At 43.7% G+C, this 19,284-nt stretch overlaps 1 protein-coding gene across 1 annotated transcript; it reads right to left on the bottom strand.

Moving 5' to 3' along the window:
• Positions 1 to 12,931: 12,931 nt before the first annotated feature.
• CHRNA9 (cholinergic receptor nicotinic alpha 9 subunit) lies at positions 12,932 to 18,669 on the bottom strand. Its single transcript, XM_034424774.2, has 5 exons — positions 18,615 to 18,669; positions 17,241 to 17,386; positions 15,247 to 15,401; positions 13,964 to 14,496; positions 12,932 to 13,491 (listed from the first exon to the last, which is right to left on the bottom strand). The coding sequence occupies exons 1-5, from the start codon at positions 18,667 to 18,669 to the stop codon at positions 12,932 to 12,934; spliced, it is 1,449 nt and encodes a 482-aa protein (XP_034280665.2).
• Positions 18,670 to 19,284: the final 615 nt, after the last annotated feature.

The raw sequence follows: 19,284 nt of genomic DNA, 5'->3' as shown, positions 1-19,284 counted from the left end.
GGCGGACAGAACCCAAAATAGGATAACACTTTTATTAGACACACGTCCCCATCCCGCAAAAAAAGAGTACGTGCTTTTAAGAAGGTTGACATAAAAAAAAAAAAAAATAAGGCAGGTAAAAGAGAAGCAAAGGGGAAAGCATCAGAAAGGTTTTAAATCAGGCTTCCGAAAAGTGCCAGCTGAAGGGAATGAGGCCACATGGACGGATGGTGCCACCTTCTGCCTTTGCAAAGGTTTGCATTTTGTAGAATGATTCGGGAGGAAGGCTGATGTTTGGTGTCCCGTCGATGTGGGCACCTTAGGCCAGTGTTTCTCAACCTTGCCAACTTGAAGATGTGTGGACTTCAACTCCCAGAATTCCCCAGAGAGAACAGAACAGAACAGAATGTTAGCTATGCTGCTTAGAAATTTTTGGGAGCTATCTGGATGGTGCCAGCATGGCCAAGTTGCAATGCACAATTTTTTTCTATACTGATCGATAGGATAGGATAGGATAGGATAATAGTATAATAATAATAATAATAATAATAATAATAATAATAATAATAATAATAATAATAATAATAATAATAATAATAATAATAATGATAATATTTGGATTTGAGTACAGCAAAAACCACTGGGAACATCAGGTTGAGAAAGTTTTAGAGAATGAGAAACTCAAGATCTTGTGGGACTTTATGATTCAGACTGACAGGCCCTTGGTCCACAACACACCTGACATAACAATAGTTGAAAAGAAAAAAGGATGGTTCATTGACATTGCAATACCTGGTGATGCACGGATGGAAGATAAGCAGCAAGAAAAAATCACAAAGTACCGGGACTTGCAAATTGAAGTTGAGCGACTGTGGAAAAAGAAATCGTGTGTTGTCCCGAGTGTAATTGGAGCCCTCGGAGCAATACCCAAAGGGCTACCCCGCTATTTAGAAATTCTAAATTTGCCGGACTTGAACATTTTGATTGTACAAAAAAACACCTTACTCGGAACAGCTGACATCCTCCGACGATACCTTAACAGTTCCTAGGTCCTTGGTTAGGACTCGAGCTGCTGAGCTATTAACCAGCCTCAAAGGCTGTGAATCTCACTAAAGATTAACCAATAATAATAATAATAATAATTTTATTTATATACCGCCCATTCTCCCGAAGGACTCAGGGCGGTGTACAGCCAGAATTAAAATACAAATATACAGATATACAATATCATAGTTAAAATTAATTAAAATCATTAAATAGTTTTGGCCGAATTTTAAAACCCAAAATTAAAACCCAATTTAAAATCATTCAATTTGACAGCCCCGCCTGTCGGAACAGTAGAGTCTTGAGGGCACAGCGAGAGTAGAGTAGAGTAGAGTAGAGTAGAGGATAGGATAGGATAGGATAGGATAGGATAGGATAGGATAGGATAGGATAGGATAATAGAATAGAATAGAATAGAATAGAATAGAATAGAATAGAATAGAATAGAATAGAATAGAATAGAATAGAAATAAGGAATAAGAAGAATAGAATAGAATAGAATAGAATAGAATAGAATAGAATAGAATAGAATAGAATAGAATAGAATAGAATAGAAATAAGGAATAAGAATAGAATAGAATAGAATAGAACAGAACAGAACAGGAATAAGGAATAAGGAATAAGGAATAAGGAATAAGGAATAAGAATAGAATAGAATAGAATAGAATAGAATAGAATAGAATAGAATAGAATAGAATAGAATAGAATAGGATAGGATAGGATAGGATAGGATAGGATAGGATAGGATCTGGAAGGGACCTTGGAGGTCTTCTAGTCCAACCCCCTGCTTAGGCAGGAAACCCTACACCACTTCAGACAAATGGTTATCTAATCTCTTCTTAAACACTTCCAGTGTTGGAGCATTCACAACTTCTGGAGGCAAGTAGTTCCGCTGATTAATTGTTCTCACTGTCTTCATTCTTGCCAATGCCATGGCGATGAAGAGATCATTACGAAGATATTGGGCTGTGCAGAAATGGACAGACTTACATTGAAGATCAGACAGAAAGAAGATACAGAATACTATCAAAACATGGAATTTATTTGATCTTCTTTCTTTTCTTTTCTGTTTGGTTTTTCTTTCTTCTTCTACATGTTCTACTTTTTTCTTTTTAGTCTGCATTAGTTTTTATCTTTTTAATTATATTTTTAATAAAATGCTTGACTAATCAATCAGCCCAGTTTTAATAATGGAGCAATACTAATTACATCTTCCATGTAGATATGATTAGCAGAGTTCTGATATGCAGGTTTTAAATAATAATTAAGATGAAAAGGGGAATCAGGAAGCTACATTTCTCAGTGGAAGAGAGGTGGGGGGGGAAGGGGGTAAAAATAAGGAATACCATTTGTATTGTTAAGCAAACAAAATAACCCAGACAACACGATGTAAATAAATGTAATCGTAGAAAATTAATAAAACTTTATTTCTTTATTTTTTTAAAAAAAACAGTTTTTCTGAACATGGTCAATCATGCCACCATCTGGGAGCAGTGGTGTTATCAAAATGCAAAAGGTTTAATTAATAAGTAACTGCAATATAACCAGTATTTTTAGCGCCGTAAACTCCATTGCCTTAGTAAGAATGAAGAATGCTTTGCTGTTTTTCTGCTCTTTTTGAGATAAAGAGCGCTGGCCTAGCAGCTGAACCATTTTCCCTTATATCAACAGGTATATAAGATTATATTATAAAAGATATAATTTCAATCCATTTACCTAATCTGTCATGCTTGGTAGTCAACGCAGGAAAGATTCTGAAAGAAACCGGCTGAGCCAGTAATGCTGGCAGAATCATGGTTTTTATAGGGAAGACAACCAGCTTAGTGTAGCGTAAGGTGCTGGCCTAGAACCCAGGCGACAGTAAGTTCTAGTTCCACCTTAGGCACAAAAGGCAGCTCGGTGACTTTGGGCCAATCAGCAGGAGACGGTGAGCTCTAGTCCCTCCTTATTCATGAAATCCAACTGGGTGATTTTGAGCCAATCACCAGGAGATCCCGAGTTCTAGTTCCATGTTAGGAATGAAAACTGGTTGAGTAACTTTCAGCCAATCACCAGGAGTCTGTGAGTTCTAGTCCTGTCTTAGGCACAAAAACTGGCTGGATGACTTTGGGCCAGTCAGCAGAAGATGGTGAGTTCTAGTCCCGCCTCAGGCATGAAAGCCGATTGGGGTGACTTTGGGCCAATCATCAGGAGACTGTGAGTTCTAGTCCCACCTCAGGCATGAAAGCTGACTGGGTGACTTTGGACCAATCACCAGGAGGTGGTGAATTCTAGACCTGTTTTAGGCATGAAAGCCAGCTGGGTGACTTTGGGCCAATCACCAGGAGACTGTGAGTTCTAGTCCCACCTCAGGCATGAAAGCTGACTGGGTTACTTTGGGCCAATCACCAGGAGACTGTGAGTTCTAGTCCCACCTCAGGCATGAAAGCTGACTGGGTGACTTTGGACCAATCACCAGGAGGTGGTGAATTCTAGTCCTGTTTTAGGCATGAAAACCAGCTGGGTGACTTTGGGCCAATCACTAGGAGACCGTGAGTTCTAGTCCTGCTTTTAAGAAAGTTATAAATGGATTAGGGAATCGTTGGAATTTGGAAAATTTGTATTATTGATGTAGGATTTGGAAAAAAAAACAAGCGTATAATTAAATAACATACCACGGGAAACAACTGAAAAAGAACTAAATCCATAATGTATGAGGAACTGAGATTCTCTGAATGTTGAGAATGAACACTAGAGGGGACTAAAGGACTAGACAGAATTTTAAAAAAAATATGGTAAGTGAATCTTTCAACTAAGGTTTTAAAACGATCAACGGTGGTACAATTTTTGAGCTGATTAAAAAGCGGTTTGAAAAGTGGACACCAAGATTAACATTACATTAGACGAACAATCAAGCAGTAAACAACTCCCTTATCAAGGAATTATCAACTCAGGCAAACAAATAATAAACAGCAGTCTAATCAAGGAAGCACTAAGAAGTCCCACCAATGCTAACAGAGCAAAACAACTAGTATATGAACAGAAAGCAAAACCCACTCCCTTCTAGCACTGATATTATTACCTAGTTGGGTCATGAAATATCTGCACTCTGCAAGCAAACAACCAAGCTCAGAGAGCACCAGGACTTCGTAGAAGTGCAGATTGTTTTGCAGGAAAGCAAATTTAATATTTTAGAAGACATTTGTTGAGATAAAGGGCAGGTAGTCCTCAACTTACGACCACAATTGAGCCCAACATTTATGTTGCTAAGTGTGAGTTAGGGTTTTAGAGTTAAGAGTCAGAGTTTTGGTTAAGTGAGTTTTGCCCCATTGTGTGACTTCTTTTCTTGCCACTTTTGTTAAGCGAATCACTGCAGCTGTTAAATTAGTAACACGGTTGTTAAGTGAATCTTGGTTCCACCCCATTGATTTCGCTTGTCAGAAGGTCGCAGAAGGGGATTGCGTGAACCAGGGATGCTGCGGCCATCATAAATATCAAACATCCAAATGTAAATCACGTGACTAGTGGTGGGTTTCAAAAATTTTTACTGCCGGTGGGCGTGGCTTGGTGGGCGTGGCATGGCTTGGTGGGCGTGGCTTGGTGGGCGTAGCAGGGGAAGAATAAGAATAAGAATAAAAATAATTTTATTTCTATACCGCCCTTCTCCCGAAGGACTCAGGGCGGTGTACAGCCTATTAAAAGCACAAAACAAACATCAATTAAAATAATTTAAAATTATTAAATAATTCGGCTCAATTTAAAACCCCCAATTTAAAATTATTATGTTGATAGCCCAGCCTGGAGGAACAACAGGGTCTTGAGTGCACAGCGAAATACCCGGAGGTCAGAGATCTTAGGTCAGAGGTCAGAGATCTTACGCACTTCCGGGGGCAGTTCATTCCACAGGGCTCCCACAGAGAAGGCCCTCCCCCTGGGTAGGGGGATACCATAAAATCTCCATTCCCTCCCCACTCCAGGGGAAGGTTACTGGTTCTGTGGGCGTGGCTTGGTGGGTGTGGCTTGGTGGGCGTGGCAGGGGAAGGATACGGTAAAATCTCCATTCCCTCCCCACTTCAGGGGAAGGATACTGCAAAATCCCCATTTCCTCCCGATCAGCTGGGACTCGGGAGGCAGAGAATAGATGGGGGTGGAGGCCAGTCAGAATTTTTATTACCGGTTCTCCGAACTACTCCAAATTTCCGCTACCGGTTCTCCAGAACTGGTCAGAACCTGCTGAAACCCACCTCTGTACGTGGCCCTGGGGATGCTGCAACAGTCATAACTGTGAAAAATGGTCATAAGTTCCATTTTTCAAACTGTCACTCTAAAGCCTTAGTAAGACCACACCTAGAGTACTGCATCCAGTTTTGGTCACCACATTACAAAAAAGATGTCGAGAAGAGCAACTAAGATGATTAAAGGCCTGGAGACTAAAACATATGAAGAACGGTTGCAGGATTTGGGTTTGGCCAGTCTAGAGAAAAGAAGGACCAAGGGGGATGTCAGCACTTCAAGCTGCATTTTCTCTAGTGCTGACATAAGAAGGAGAAGCAGAGGCGTCTGGAAAGGGACGTTTGACTTTTCACCTACTTATTTTCCCTGGAGATAATATCCCCTAGGAGATGGGATGGGAGGGGGGAAATTCCTTTGAGCTGGAGCAGTAGATTAGGGGTAGAGTGACTTGGAAGATGGCCAATGAGTGCAGGGGAGTGGGGAATGGAGAGGGAGGGTTTTGGGTCTGGAAGTCAGTGTTGGCTGCGATGGAGTCGGAGTTAGAATGTCATGCTTAATAAATGGGAGTTTTTCTTCAAAGACTTTGAAATGCAATTTATTTGAGACGACCTCGAAACCTGACAGGGGACATAATAGCAGTACTCCAGTGTTTGAAGGGCTGCCACAAAGAGGAGGGGGTTAATTAATTTTCCAAAGCACCTGAAGGCAGGACAAAGAACAATGGATGGTAACTAATCCAGGAGAGAAATTTCCTGACAGTGAGGACAATTAATCAGTGGAACGACTTGCCTCCAGAAGTTGTAGATGCTCCAATTTGAAGCCTTAAAAGCTGGTCTCAAATGGTATTGGGCTTCCTGCCTGAGCAGGGGGTTGGACTAGAAGACCTCCAAGGACCCTTCAAACTCTGTTATTCTGATTTTTTTCCCCAAAAATGACTTTAAACTGCCGGGAAATACAATATGTAAAGGTTTTAACTTAGTCAAATATTTCCCGACAGCACAAAAATTACTTTCCGATCATGGAAACGGTTACAAATCTTTGGACTTCCTCCTCAGTCTTTTTTAGATCCATGGACTGAAATATTTGTTTGCTAAATATTTCCTTTCTTGTGAGGCAGGTCTTGGACAGCTCGTGTCGGTGGGGTGGGGTGTGTGGAGAAGATGATGCGGTGAATCACGACGCCCTAGCTTGAATGTCTTCTTGGCCAAGGATTTAGCCGAATGCTTCGTTCATCTTTTCTTTTAAAATAGAGAATAACTGAGTTAGAAAGGACTTTGGAAGTCTACTCCAGCCCCTTCTTTTAGCAGGAGACAGAATACAATTGTTCTGGACAAATGGCTGTCCAATCTCTTCTTTTAAACCACCAATGATGGAGCACCCACGACTTCTGAAAGCAAGTTATTCCACTGATTTGTTTTCACTGCCAGGAAATTTGTTCTTAGTTCTAGGTTAGATGTCTCCTTGATAAGTTCCCATCGCTTAGTTATTCTCCTGCCTTCTGGTGCTTTGAAGAATAGGTTGACCCCTGGCAGCTTCAGCTGGTTTGGACCGGTTCGGATGCTAATTTTACATCTGGTGCTAAATTTACATCTGATGGTAATTTTATATCTGGTTCGCCAAACCGGTAGTTGCTAATTTTATATCTGGTTCGCCGAACCGGTAGTTGCTAATTTTATATCTGGTTCGCCGAACCGGTAGTTGCTAATTTTATATATGGTTCGCCGAACTGGTAGTTGCTAATTTTATATCTGGTTCGCCGAACTGGTAGTTGCTAATTTTATATCTGGTTCACCGAACCAGACTGCCTGGCCCCTCCCACCCTGCCCCTCCCCTCCCAGGAGTCTCAACGCAGCCCATTTTGGATGCCGGGTAAGTGCAGGGCCCGCACCGAGGCTCTGGGAGGGTGAAAAACAGGCCTCTTCCAGGAAGTTCTGGAAGTCCGAAAACGGGCCTGTTTCCGGCCTCTGGAGGGCCTCCGGAGGGCCTCTGGAGCCCAGAGGAGGCCATTTTCGCCCTCCTGGAGGCTCGATGAGCCTCTGGAGCCTGGGGAGGGCGAAAATGCGAAAATGCCCCATTGCCACGGTGCAGGAGGCCGAGTAGGCCACGCTCACTATTGCCAGCAACCAGGCAGAGAAGCAGTTGCTAAAATTTTTGAATCCCACCCCTGGGGAGCCCTCAAATATTGGTACACTGCTATCATGTCCCTGTTCCCCTCGCCCCAGTCCTTCTTTTCTTTAAACTAGACCAGGGGTCAGCAATCTGCAGCTCTGGAGCCGCAATGTGGCTCTTTCACCCCTCTGCTGTGGCTCCCTGTCACTCAAAATATGTGCGACACCCACCAGCACGCGATTTATTGAGCTTTTCAACCCCTGGTAGGCCAACCATGAATAAATCTAAGAAAAAAGTTTCAGAAGAAAACAGAACATTTAATTCAACTACATATGCTTAGTTTTGTGGCCGCTCAAGAAATAGTCAGGCATGAGAAGGGTTTTTGTGGCTCCCGATGTTTTCTTTTCTGTGGGAAACGGGTCCAAATGGCTCTGTGAGTGTTTAAGGTTGCAGACTCCTGAACTAGACATGCCCAATTCCTGCAGCCCTTTTTCATATGTTTCAGCCTTCAGTTCCCTAATCATCTTTGTTGCTCTTCTCTGCACTCTTTCCAGAGTCCCCGCATCTTTTTTGTATCGTGGTGACCAGAACTGGACACACTATTCCAAGTGTGGACTTACCAACGCAATAGTCTCATTTTTAATATTGGTGATAATTCTGGCATACTGTACAGTGCTTGTACCACCACACAATTGTTGCACTGTGTACAGGTAGTTCTCAACTTACGACTGTAATTGAGACCCAAAATTATGTTGCTAAGTGAAACATTTGTTAAGTGATTTTTTTCCCCCATTTTACGACAGTTGTTTAGTTAATAACTTGGTTGTTGAAGGGAAACTGGTTTCCCCATTGACTTTGCTAGTCAGAAGGCTGCAAAATGGGATTCATACAAAGTGAGTTTCGCTCTGTTTGACGGCTTTTCTCGCCACATTTGTTAAGTGAATCACTGCAATTCTTAAATTAGTAACATGGTTGTTAAATGAATCTGGTTTCCCCACTGACTTTTCCTCGTCAGACGGTCACAAAAGGGAATCACACAACCCCGGGACACTACAACCGTCATAAATATGAGTCAGTTGCCAAGCTTCCAAATCTTGGCCACGTGACCATGCTGCAATGCTCAGAAGTGTGAAAAATGGTCATAAGTCACTTTTTTCAGTGACGTTGTAGCTTCGAACGGTCACTAAATGAATCGTTGTAAGGCGAGGACTACCTGTATGATTCTTTTGACATCAGACATCAAGAAAATATCCTTTTCTTTTAATGACCCCACAATCCCTTGCGGGGTGGAGTCTGGACAACTGAATGGAGCTGAGTGTTTTCTGGCCGGATGCCCTTCCTTGTCGCCAATGAGGAGTTTTGTTCGGCACATATATCCTCATTATGCCCAGAGAGAGAAATATCCGCCTCTACCTAGGTTCGAACTCACAGGCTCCTGATTGTGAGGCGAGAGCTCCACCTCTAGGCCACCGCATTACACATCCAGGTAAAAGAAATATATATTTTTTCCATTTTGGCCCTGTAATCTTGATGCACCCGGTATGGAATTGAAACTGCTTCAGTGCTATATAGAAATAGATGGGACCAATTTATCCCCAAGTGACTTGAAGGATGTGATCTCGCGCATGCGATCCTGCGTGACACTGGCAATCTTTCTGCTTTTTTTCTTTTTCTTTCTTTCTTCAAACCCTTTCACTACGAATAGGTCAGATCTTTGTGATTTGATTGATGTGGCTGCACGCGCTTGTGTAACCGATGAGTTTGCCCTCCGCCTGACCCTTTCCTGCATGTTCTTGTACCTTTAGCTGTATCTTTCTGAGGCTTCTATTATGTATGAGCGCCCTGGTCCGCTCGCGTCTTGAAATTATTCTACACAAAGGACCCGCCGTTAAAATTCCAGAGATTTGTTTGCATGATCGTTTACAATACATCCATGTTTCTCAATCAAAGCAATTTTAAGATGGGTGATTCCCAAGGATGTTCTTTTAAGGGGCAACTGGAGTTCCTTGGGGTATTTTTTTTTGTCTTTAAAGATGTTTGTTTCACATCTGTTTCATGTGTAGGAAGAAATATCCTTCTGGGTTCAGCTCCAAGTGGGGAAAAAGACACTGGAAACAAGGAGACTGCTTGGAAAGATGGTTTAATGGTGGACAGGATCACATGGTTTGAGTTCCTGAACAGAAAAGGGGCTGAGATGCAGCGAGTCCCTGGATTTTATGCCCTCTCTGGCTTTGAACTTCCTGGGGTCCCGAAAGAGTATCCTGATTGGTTGTCAGACTCCCAGGGGGTGGGGGTCTTAGCTAGCCATGCTGGCTGATGTAATCTTCCCAGGGGCCATGTGGTGAGTTTCTGTTGCTAGTTGGGTCCTATTGTGTTAGTTTCTGTTGCTAGATGGGTCCTATTGTGTTGCAGATGATGGTCCATTGACAAAGGGTGGTGGGGGGCAGGAAGGTGGGAGCTGCTTTGTCTTTAAAACATGCTTCTCCATTTCTCATACAGGGAAACATAATATTCTGCCTTTTTAATATTTCCTAAAATATTTCATTCTTCTAGGAAAGGGGTGGGTGCTAACTTCCTACACATGGAAGACACATCCCCAACAGCCTGAGCCTGGGATCAACACTGAAGGGACCCAGGACGGAGAAAAAGATCCTGCAGAAAGCACAGCTCCACAACACAGGCCATTCAGCAGTTCCAAGATGGCTCCACACCGACTTGCACCACTCAGGTGACTCGGAGGATACAGACAAACCTCAAGTGGCCTCAATGACCCGCTAAAAGAACGCAAATGACCAGCTGTTTGCAAGGAGTATAAATCCTTCCATTCTCCGCCATTCAGTCAGAGCTGAAGAAGCTTCTTGGATGAGAAGCGAAACTTCTTCAAAAGAAAAAACAAGAAAGTCCAGTTGCCTCCTGAAAAAGCACCTCTGGGAGTCCTCACAGTTATTGTTCTTGTGCCAGGAACAATAATTTGTTCTTGTACCCTTAGTCAGGGGTGGGTTTCAAAAATTTTAGCAAGGGGTTCTCTGCCCGGTTGCTGGGTGGGTGTGGCCATGGTGGACGTGGCCTAGTCGGCCTCCTGCACCATGGGGGTGGTGGGCATTTTTGCCCTCCCCAGGCTCCGGAGGCTTTTCTTGAGCCTCCAGGAGGGCGAAAATGGCCTCCCCAGGCTCCGGAGGCCCTCTGGAGGCTGGAAATGGGCCCGTTTCCGGCCTTCTCGAACTTCTGGTAAGCCCGTTTTTCGCCCTCCCCAAGCCTCCAAATCAGTGGTAGGTTGCCCCCAGTTTGGATCGGTTCTATAGAACCGGTAGTAAAACCGGAGGGAGGCTCCGCCCAGCGACCCCGATGTCATCAGAATGCTTCTGCGCGGCCCCGTTGCAAACCGGTAGTAAAGGTAAGTAGAACCCACCCCAGCCCTGCACTTACCTGCATCCAAAACAGGCCACGTGAGGACTCCTGGGAGGAGAGGGGAAGGGTGGACGGGGCCAGCCAGGAGTGGGATTTGGGGGTTCTCCGAACTGCACAGAATCTTATCTAGAGGTTCTCCCGAACCCCCAGCACCCTGCCCTTCGTTGTTCTAGCTTTGGTGTAAAACCTTGTTTTTCTCCACCTTAAATTTCCATTTGGCTGGATAGGCTCCCTTGTTCAAGTCTGTCAAGATCGTTTTGGATCCTGAGCTTGTCTTCTGGGGTGTCGGCTATTCCTGCCAGCTCAGTGTCATCTGCCAATTGGATGAGTTATGCAACTCACAACACCTTAGCGATGACTTGGTCCATAACTCCATCTTCTCTGCCTGGTCTAGATGTTTGTATCATGCGTGCAAACTAAACGTAAGAATGATCGTTCTGAACGCGTTCGCTTGAACTTATTTCCAAGTTAGGAGCCTGGATAGCTCTGCAGACTAAAGCACTGTAATTTAACACCAGCTGTCTGCAATTAAAGTAAGTTCGAATCTCGCCAGGCTCAAGGTTGACTCAGCCTTCCATCCTTTCTAAGGTAGGTAAATTGAGGACCCAGTTTGTGGGGGCAATAAGCTGACTTTGTATAAAATATACAAAAGTATGAAGGCTGTTGCTTAATGCATTGTAAGCGTTAGTCTTACAGTGAGTCTCTGGAGAAGGGCGGCATATAAATCAAATAAAAAAAAAAAAAGTTTAGCGCAAGTTACAAACTCAAATCCTCATTTCGCATGTTCTCCTCACTAATGGGCCAGAATCAAAAGCTTGACAAAATAACAGAATAGTTGCTTCATAGCTACGCTAAGGAACATCAAATACAGGCAAGTCTTCAACTTCTGACCACAACTAAGCCCGAAATTGATGTGAGAAATTCATTAAGTGAGTTTTGCCCCATTTTATGACTTTTCCTTTGTTAAGTGAGTCTCTGCAGTTCTTAAATTAGGAACATGGTTGTTAAGGGAATCTTTTTATTTATTTCATTTTACCAACTTCTAATTTCTAAGTTTATTATCTAACCATTGATAAAACAAGTCCCAAGTTTAAAAAAAATATTCCATGTCTTCTTTGTCCTTAATCTTTAGTGTTAAGCTATCCATTACCGGACAATCTAATATTTTTTTAATTATAATTTCATCTGTAGGAGTTTCCTCATTTTTCCAGTGTTATGCAAATACAATTCACGCTATTGCTGTCAAAACATATAATATTAAATATACATTCCCTTTATCATATTTTTCTGGCGATATACCTAAAAAAAAGATTTCTGGCTTTAAAATCTATGTGTTGCTTTATCATTTTCTCTAACCATGTATGTATTTTCGTCCAATTTTTGTTTTGTCTTTGGACATGTCTACCACATATGATAATACGAGCTCAGTATCTGTTTACTAAATACTTATACCCTGTTTCCCCCCAAATAAGACATCCCCTGATAATAAGCCCAATCAGGCTTTTGAGCGCATGGCAGTAAGGCCAAGCGCTTATTTCAGGTTTCAAAAAAATATAAGACAGGGTCTTATTTTTGGGGAAACACGGTCGATACAGATGATAAATAGTAAGATAGATAGATAGATAGATAGATAGATAGATAGATAGATAGTAAGACGTAGATAGATAGATAGATAGATACAGATAGAGATAAATAGATAGAGATAGATTAGAGATAGATAAATAGTAAGACGGATAGATAGATGATAGATAGATAGATAGATAGATAGATAGATAGATAGATAGATAGATAGAAAGACGGATAGATAGATAGATAGATAGATAGATAGATAGATAGATAGATAGATATAGAGATATAGAGATAAATAGATAGAGATAGATACCCTGTTTCTCCCAAAATAAGACATCCCCTGATAATGAGCCCAATCGGGCTTTGGAGCGCATGGCAATAAGGCCAAGCGCTTATTTCAGGGTTCAAAAAAAATATAAGACAGGGTCTTATTTTCGGGGAAACACAGTAATATGTTAAAGAAAAATGTACAAATGATTTTTTTCAGATGAATCATTTTAGTAATTCAAATTGGTAATGCGAATTATTTTTTTTAAAAAGAAAAATTAAAAACCATGATCTCCGGAAACGCGTATCAAAATTGCAGCCCTGTTGCTGTCTTTCTTTTTCCTTAAAAAGCTTTCCCGATAACCAAAACACTCATGAAGAAGACCATCACGAAAAAGATCCACATGAAAAAACGGTCCATCACTTTTGCGACTTTTTTCCATTCCATGCCTTTGGCGTGGTTGGCTTTGTGGCGCCTCACGCAATTGGCGATATATTCAATATTCTTGACCAATGCCTGGTAACAAGAGCAGCAGGCAACTGGGTCCTGCATCCCGAGTCCATTTGCCTCGTTCTCTCCATCCATCGGCTTCTTGAGGGGGTCCTGGTCCCTGATGCCCCCCTTAGGAAGGGCCTTCCTTCTCTCTTCACATCCATCTTGCTCTGTTGGACTTGTGCGTGCTGGTTGTGACGCCGAGTCCTGCTCTCCCTCACACTGCAAGCTGGTGCAGTTTTCACCCACGTCGTACACAAAAAATATCTTGGACATATAATCCAGAATGATCACTCTTGCCCACTGCGGGACGGGCTTGGCTCCCGAGCCACAATAATGAATATTCATTATAATGATGGTCAACGCCGTCGACGCAGTGATCATTGTCATGGTGGCAATGTAATATTTCCCTAGGATATAAAAATTAGAGCCACAAAAAAAGAACAAGTGAAATATGGGTCGTCCCCCGCGTAGGACCACAATTGAGCCCCAAATTTCTGTCACTATGTGAGATATTCATTAAGCGAGGTTTGCCCCGTCTTACGACTTTTCTCGCCATCTTTGTTAAGTGAATTGCCACCGTTGTTCAATTAGGAACACGGTTGTTAAGCAAATCTGGTTTTCCCCATTGAGTCTGTTTGCTTGCCAGGAGGTCGCATGTGCAGAGGTTAAAAAACACATTACTTCCTGGTTAAAACCAGGAAGTAATGATACCCGGGCAGATGGGTGGAGCATCACTCCGCCATCACTACCGGTTCTCCAAACCACCAGCCACGATCGTTACCGGATCGCCCGATCTGGTCCCAACCGGGAGCATTTCACCCCTGAGACAGGGTCTTATTTTCAGGGAAACATAGTATATAAATAGATGCAAATACCTACCTATCAAAGGTACGTTGTCCGAAGGCGGCATGCTTTCCGCAACCATGAGCTGGAAGACAGTTAGAGAAAGCAGCACCGTAACTCCGAGGGATACTTTCTCTCCAGAGTCTGCAGGAAGGTAGAATCCCAGTGGAGCCAGGAATGATATCAAGAGACAAGGAAGCAGCAGGTTAAAAATATAGAAAGAGGACTTCCTTTTCAAGATGAGAGTGAAGGTAACATCTGGATAAGGCTCGGAGCAACAACCATAAGTAATCACGTTCTTAACCGCTGGCATGCCGTGGATCTCCCACTCCACGTCTTCTATGAGGTCCGAGAGGTCGCCCGAGTCTAACATGGTGAAGATGTCCACTTGATTCCCGTTGTAAGTCCAAGAGCCGAAGGTCAGATTGCACTGCTGGCTATCGAAAGGAAAGTAGGATACGTCCACCACGCAGGAGCTTTTCGTGATGGCTGGCGAGTCCCAAGTGATCTTCCCGTCGTACCTCAAGACGATATTGGTGTTCACCGGTTCAGAAAAGTCATCATCAGCCCTAAAACAAAAAGGCAGAAGGACACACAGCAACAAACACTGATGTTATCAAGAGTGGAATTATCTTGGCTATGAGGGTTGCTTCCTCAAGGGGTCTAGCACAACTAGTATTAATCATTTTATTCACTTACTTTTTATTATTGGGGACCACATTTTGGTCGAAATTATTGTTAACTCATGTGTTTCTGGATTGAGGAGTGGTGCGGTAGCCTAGAGGTGGAGCTCTTGCCTCACAATCAGGAGGCTGTGAGTTCGATCCTAGGTAGAGGCAGATATTTCTTTCTCTGGGCACAATGAGAATACAGTATATCTGCTGAACAAAACTCCTCATTGGCAACAGGAACGGCATCCGGCCATTAAAACATTCTCCTAGTTACATTCAGTTGCCCAGACTCCACCCCGCAAGGGATTATGGGATCGTTAAAAGAAGATGATGATGATAATGATGATTTTTGGATTGACTTTATTTTATTTTTATTGGCCACCGTTCCATTCATATTAATTCAAATTGAATGAGCAAGGGAGAATCCAGTCAAAAATACTTCAACTGTCTTCGATCGTTTGCTGGGACTGGCTTTTTGCAAATTCTTTTCGCTTCTCAGGAGGGTCTCTGAGCTTCTTGCACCAAAATTAATTACCGAGTTCTTGTGGGGGGGGAGGTAGGCTTTGAAAAGATAACTCTCACACAAGGTGGGGAATTGCTCCTTTCATTTCTGCAAACTGCTGAGCAAATAATCCAGACAAGACTTACTTGTTGTAGAGTACAATGTCTGGTCTCCATACCAGATTGCTGGGGATCCGGATGGAGTCTAATCCATCGTATCTGTCTTGGTCCCACTTCAGATAGGCATCATGCCATGTCTGGCGGATCCAGAGGTAGACTGTCAAAATTTGGTTTCTCTCATCCTAGAAGATAATGACAGCCTTAACTTGGGAACATTGGAAGGTGTCTATCTGACCTGCCAGTACTTAAGATAAAGATAAAGGTTCTCCTCGCACATATGTGCTAGTCGTTCCCAACTCTAGGGGGCAGTGCTCCTCTCTGTTTCAAAGCCGAAGAGCCAGCGCTGTCCGAAGACGTCTCCATGGTCATGTGGCCGGCATGACTCAATGCCAAAGGCGCACGGAACGCTGTTCCCTTCCCACCAAAGGTGGTCCCTGTTTTTCTACTTGCATTTTTTACCTGCTTTCGAACTGTTAGGTTGGCAGAAGCTGGGACAAGTCACCCCGTTACGCGGCACTAGGGATTCGAACCGCTGAACTGCCGACCTTTCCATCGACAAGCTCAGCGTCTTAGCCACTCAGCTACCGCATCTCTAAATAAAAACAATCCATGTCTCCCTTGGCTTATTAATAGGTATAATTTATTAGACATCAAATGTATTGCAGACCAAACAATGTCTGATACCAGTTTAGACAGCTGGTTCATCTATTTTAAGTATTATCTATGGTCAATCCATCACTCCAGATTTCCTGATGATTTCTATCCCTTCAAATTCTCTCTTACAGAGTGGTCAATGCCTGGAATGCACTACCGGACTCTGTGGTCTCATCCCCAAACCCCCATAACTTTAACCTTAGACTGTCTACTGTTGACCTCACCCCATTCCTAAGAGGTCTGTAAGGGGCGTGCATAAGCGCACCAGTATGCCTTCCGTCCCTGTCCTAATATTCCTTTTATAGTATTCATTTTATGTATTCAATTCATGCTTATAACTATATATATTATTTAATACGTACTTGAAAAATAAATAAATAAAATAAATATGAAGAACGGTTGCAGGAACTGGGAATGTCTAGTTTAATGAAAAGAAGGATTAGGGGAGACATGATAGCAATGTTCCAGTATCTCAGGGGCTGCCACAAAGAAGAGGGAGTCAAGCTATTCTCCAAAGCACCTGAAGGCAGGACAAGAAGCAACAGATGGAAACTCATCAAGGGGAGAAGCAACTAAGGAGAAATTTCCTGACAGTGAAAACAATTAATCAGGGGAACAACTTGCCTCCAGAAGTTGTGAGTGGAAGGTTTTAAGAGATTGGACAACCATTGGTCTGAAATGGTATATAGCCGTGATGGCAAAACTATGGCACGCGTGCCACAGGTGGCACATGGAGCCATATCAGTGGGCACGCGAGCTCAGCTCCAGCATGCATTCGCGTGCCAGCCAGCTGATTTTCGGGCCTTCTGGGTCCACCGGAAGTCGGGAAGCACGCTGTTTCCGGCCTTCGGAGGGCCTCTGGTGGGGTGGGGAAGGCCTCTAGAGGCTTTCTAGGAGCCTGGGGAGGGTGAAAACAGCCTTCCCCAACCTCCCAGAGGCCCTCTGGTGGCCAAAAATGACCCATTTGCCAACTTCCGGTTGGACCGGAAGGCCCGTTTTTCGCTCTCCTCAGCCTTCAGAGCCTTCCTAGGAGCCTGGGGAGGGCGAAAAACGGGCCTACTCGGCCCACCGTGCCATCGCATGCCAAAAGCGGGAGGAGCGCAGGAGGTCGCATACATGTAGGGGGTTGGGGCACATGGAATTATGGGTCCCATAATTCCATGTGCCCCACCCCCACACGACCCCCCACACACACTACCCCCGCTTTTGCACATGATGGCAAAAAGGTTAGCCATCGCTTGTATATAGGTTTTCCTGCCTGAGCAAAGGGTTGGACTAGAAGACCTTCAAAGTCCCTTCCAACTCTGTTATTCTGTATATAAACTGTTCAACGTTTATTATTCTGCCTACATTATTTCGATGCTTACCATATCTTTAATTTGGGAAAGCGTGATCTGAAGGGTAACATTCAGCACCATATCTGTATCTTCAACAGGCCGGAGAGCGTTGGAGTAGCCTTCAAACAGCTCATTAAACAGCATCTGAGCATATTTTCCTTGGGCTGCGTCAATGTCTGGGGTGGAACCAAATTTAAAATTGTTCAGAATAGACGTTTGAAAAAACAGACACGTGCAAACAGTTGTTGCGTTCGGGGGGAATCGACCGGCAACAAGAGGGAAAGATTCAGGTAATCCTCAATTTACGACCGTACTTCCCCATATCCCTGTGCTCACGTGATCCAAATTCAGACGCTTAGTAATTGGTTCATATTTATGACCAATGCAGCATCCTGGGGTCACGTGATCCGCTTTTGCGACCTTCTTACAAAGAAAGTCAATGGGGGAAGTTGAACAGCTGCTCTGATTCACTGAACGACGGGTGGCAATGAAATGCATTTAATTTAACAACTGCACCGATTTTTGTTAACAGGAAGAAAGCTCGTGAAATTGGAGCAGAACTCACTTAAGAAGTGTTTCACTTAGCAACATAAAATGTTGGGCTCCAATTGGGGTCGTAACTGTACGATCCCAATTGGTGACTACCTGTTCCTTCTGGAAGCTGCGATTCCCACTGAGCTATAAAAGCAGGGGTGAAATCCAGCAAGTTCTGATAGGTTCAAGAGAACCGGTAGCGGAAATTTTGAGTAGTTCGGACAATCGGCAAATACCACTTCTGGCTGGCCCCAGAGTGGGGTGGCAATGGGGATTTTGCAATATCCTTCCCCCAGGAGTGGGGAAGGAATGGGGATTTTGCAATATCCTTCCCCCAGGAGTGGGGAAGGTAATGGGGATTTTGCAATATCCTTCCCTCAGGAGGGAATGGGGATTTTGCAATATCCTTCCCACAGGAGTGGGGAAGGTAATGGGGATTTTGCAATATCCTTCCCACAGGAGTGGGGTGGGAATGGAGATTTTGCAATATCCTTCCCTCAGGAGGGAATGGGGATTTTGCAATATCCTTCCCACAGGAGTGGGGAAGGTAATGGGGATTTTGCAATATCCTTCCCACAGGAGTGGGGTGGGAATGGAGATTTTGCAATATCCTTCCCTCAGGAGGGAATGGGGATTTTGCAATATCCTTCCCACAGGAGTGGGGTGGGAATGGAAATTTTGCAATATCCTTCCCCCAGGAGGGAATGGGGATTTTGCAATATCCTTCCCCTGCCATGCCCACCAAGCCAGTAGGGAAAAATTTTGAATTTCACTCCCTGCTATAAATGAAATGATAGCACTGCAGGGAATCAATTTGTTGCTATAAGTTTTCTCCCTGACATTCCTCCGGCTGCTAAGTTTCCTACTTACCTTGAAGCCTTCCTGCCGAGAAAACCACGAGCGAGAAAATGCTAATCACCCTCATTGCAGAGACGGACAAATTACAAACACTTCACCCATGAAAAAAGATTCATTATTTCGCCTTGCAAACCCTTGGACAGGCAACCGCAGCCCGTTTCCCAGGTTGTTTGTAAACCAGAGTGGTCGGTCTTCCCCGTAGGATCGCTTTTTTTTTGGTCTTGCGACCTTGTTCCCTCATGCCAGGTAACTTGAGAATTAGCTACCAAAGGAACAAAGAGAAGGGTAGCGGGATGAAACCAGCCGACGACATGGAGTTCAAGCTGAGCGCTCACATTTCTTCTAGGTTCCTAGAATTACATGCGTGCGCTCGCCCGCGGAAGCAGCCCACAAAGTTGCTATATACCTCTTCACAGTGCTTTACACCTTTCTCTAAGCGGTTTAGAGTCGCAATCTGGGTCCTCATTTTACCCACCTCAGAAGGATGGAAGGCTGAGTCAACACCTTGAGCCGGTGAGAATCAAACTGCAGGCAGGCAGGCAGCAGACGGAGCCTGCAGTACTGTCTATGGAGATTCTCAGTCATCAAGAGGCAACTGGACTTCCTGTTTCTTTTTTCTTTGAAGATGTTTCGCTTCTCCTCCAAGAAGCTTCTTCACAGCTTGCAGACAGCTGGACATTTG

Source organism: Pantherophis guttatus, chromosome 8 (assembly GCF_059756535.1).
Source record: "Pantherophis guttatus breed Tessera chromosome 8, ASM5975653v1, whole genome shotgun sequence".
NCBI lineage: Eukaryota > Metazoa > Chordata > Lepidosauria > Squamata > Colubridae > Pantherophis > Pantherophis guttatus.
Note: the sequence above shows the minus strand (reverse complement) of the source record. Positions and strands in the feature narration are given on the sequence as shown.

Bases quoted from the DNA above. Each gene is read 5' to 3' on its own strand.
- CHRNA9 (XM_034424774.2), bottom strand. From the start codon at position 18,669: ATGAGGGTGATTAGCATTTTCTCGCTCGTGGTTTTCTCGGCAGGAAGG. The intron at 15,402-17,240 runs GTAAGCATCGAA...ATTATCTTCTAG, and splicing joins TTTCCCAAATTAAAGATATG to GATGAGAGAAACCAAATTTT. The intron at 14,497-15,246 runs GTAAGTCTTGTC...TTTTTGTTTTAG, and splicing joins GACATTGTACTCTACAACAA to GGCTGATGATGACTTTTCTG.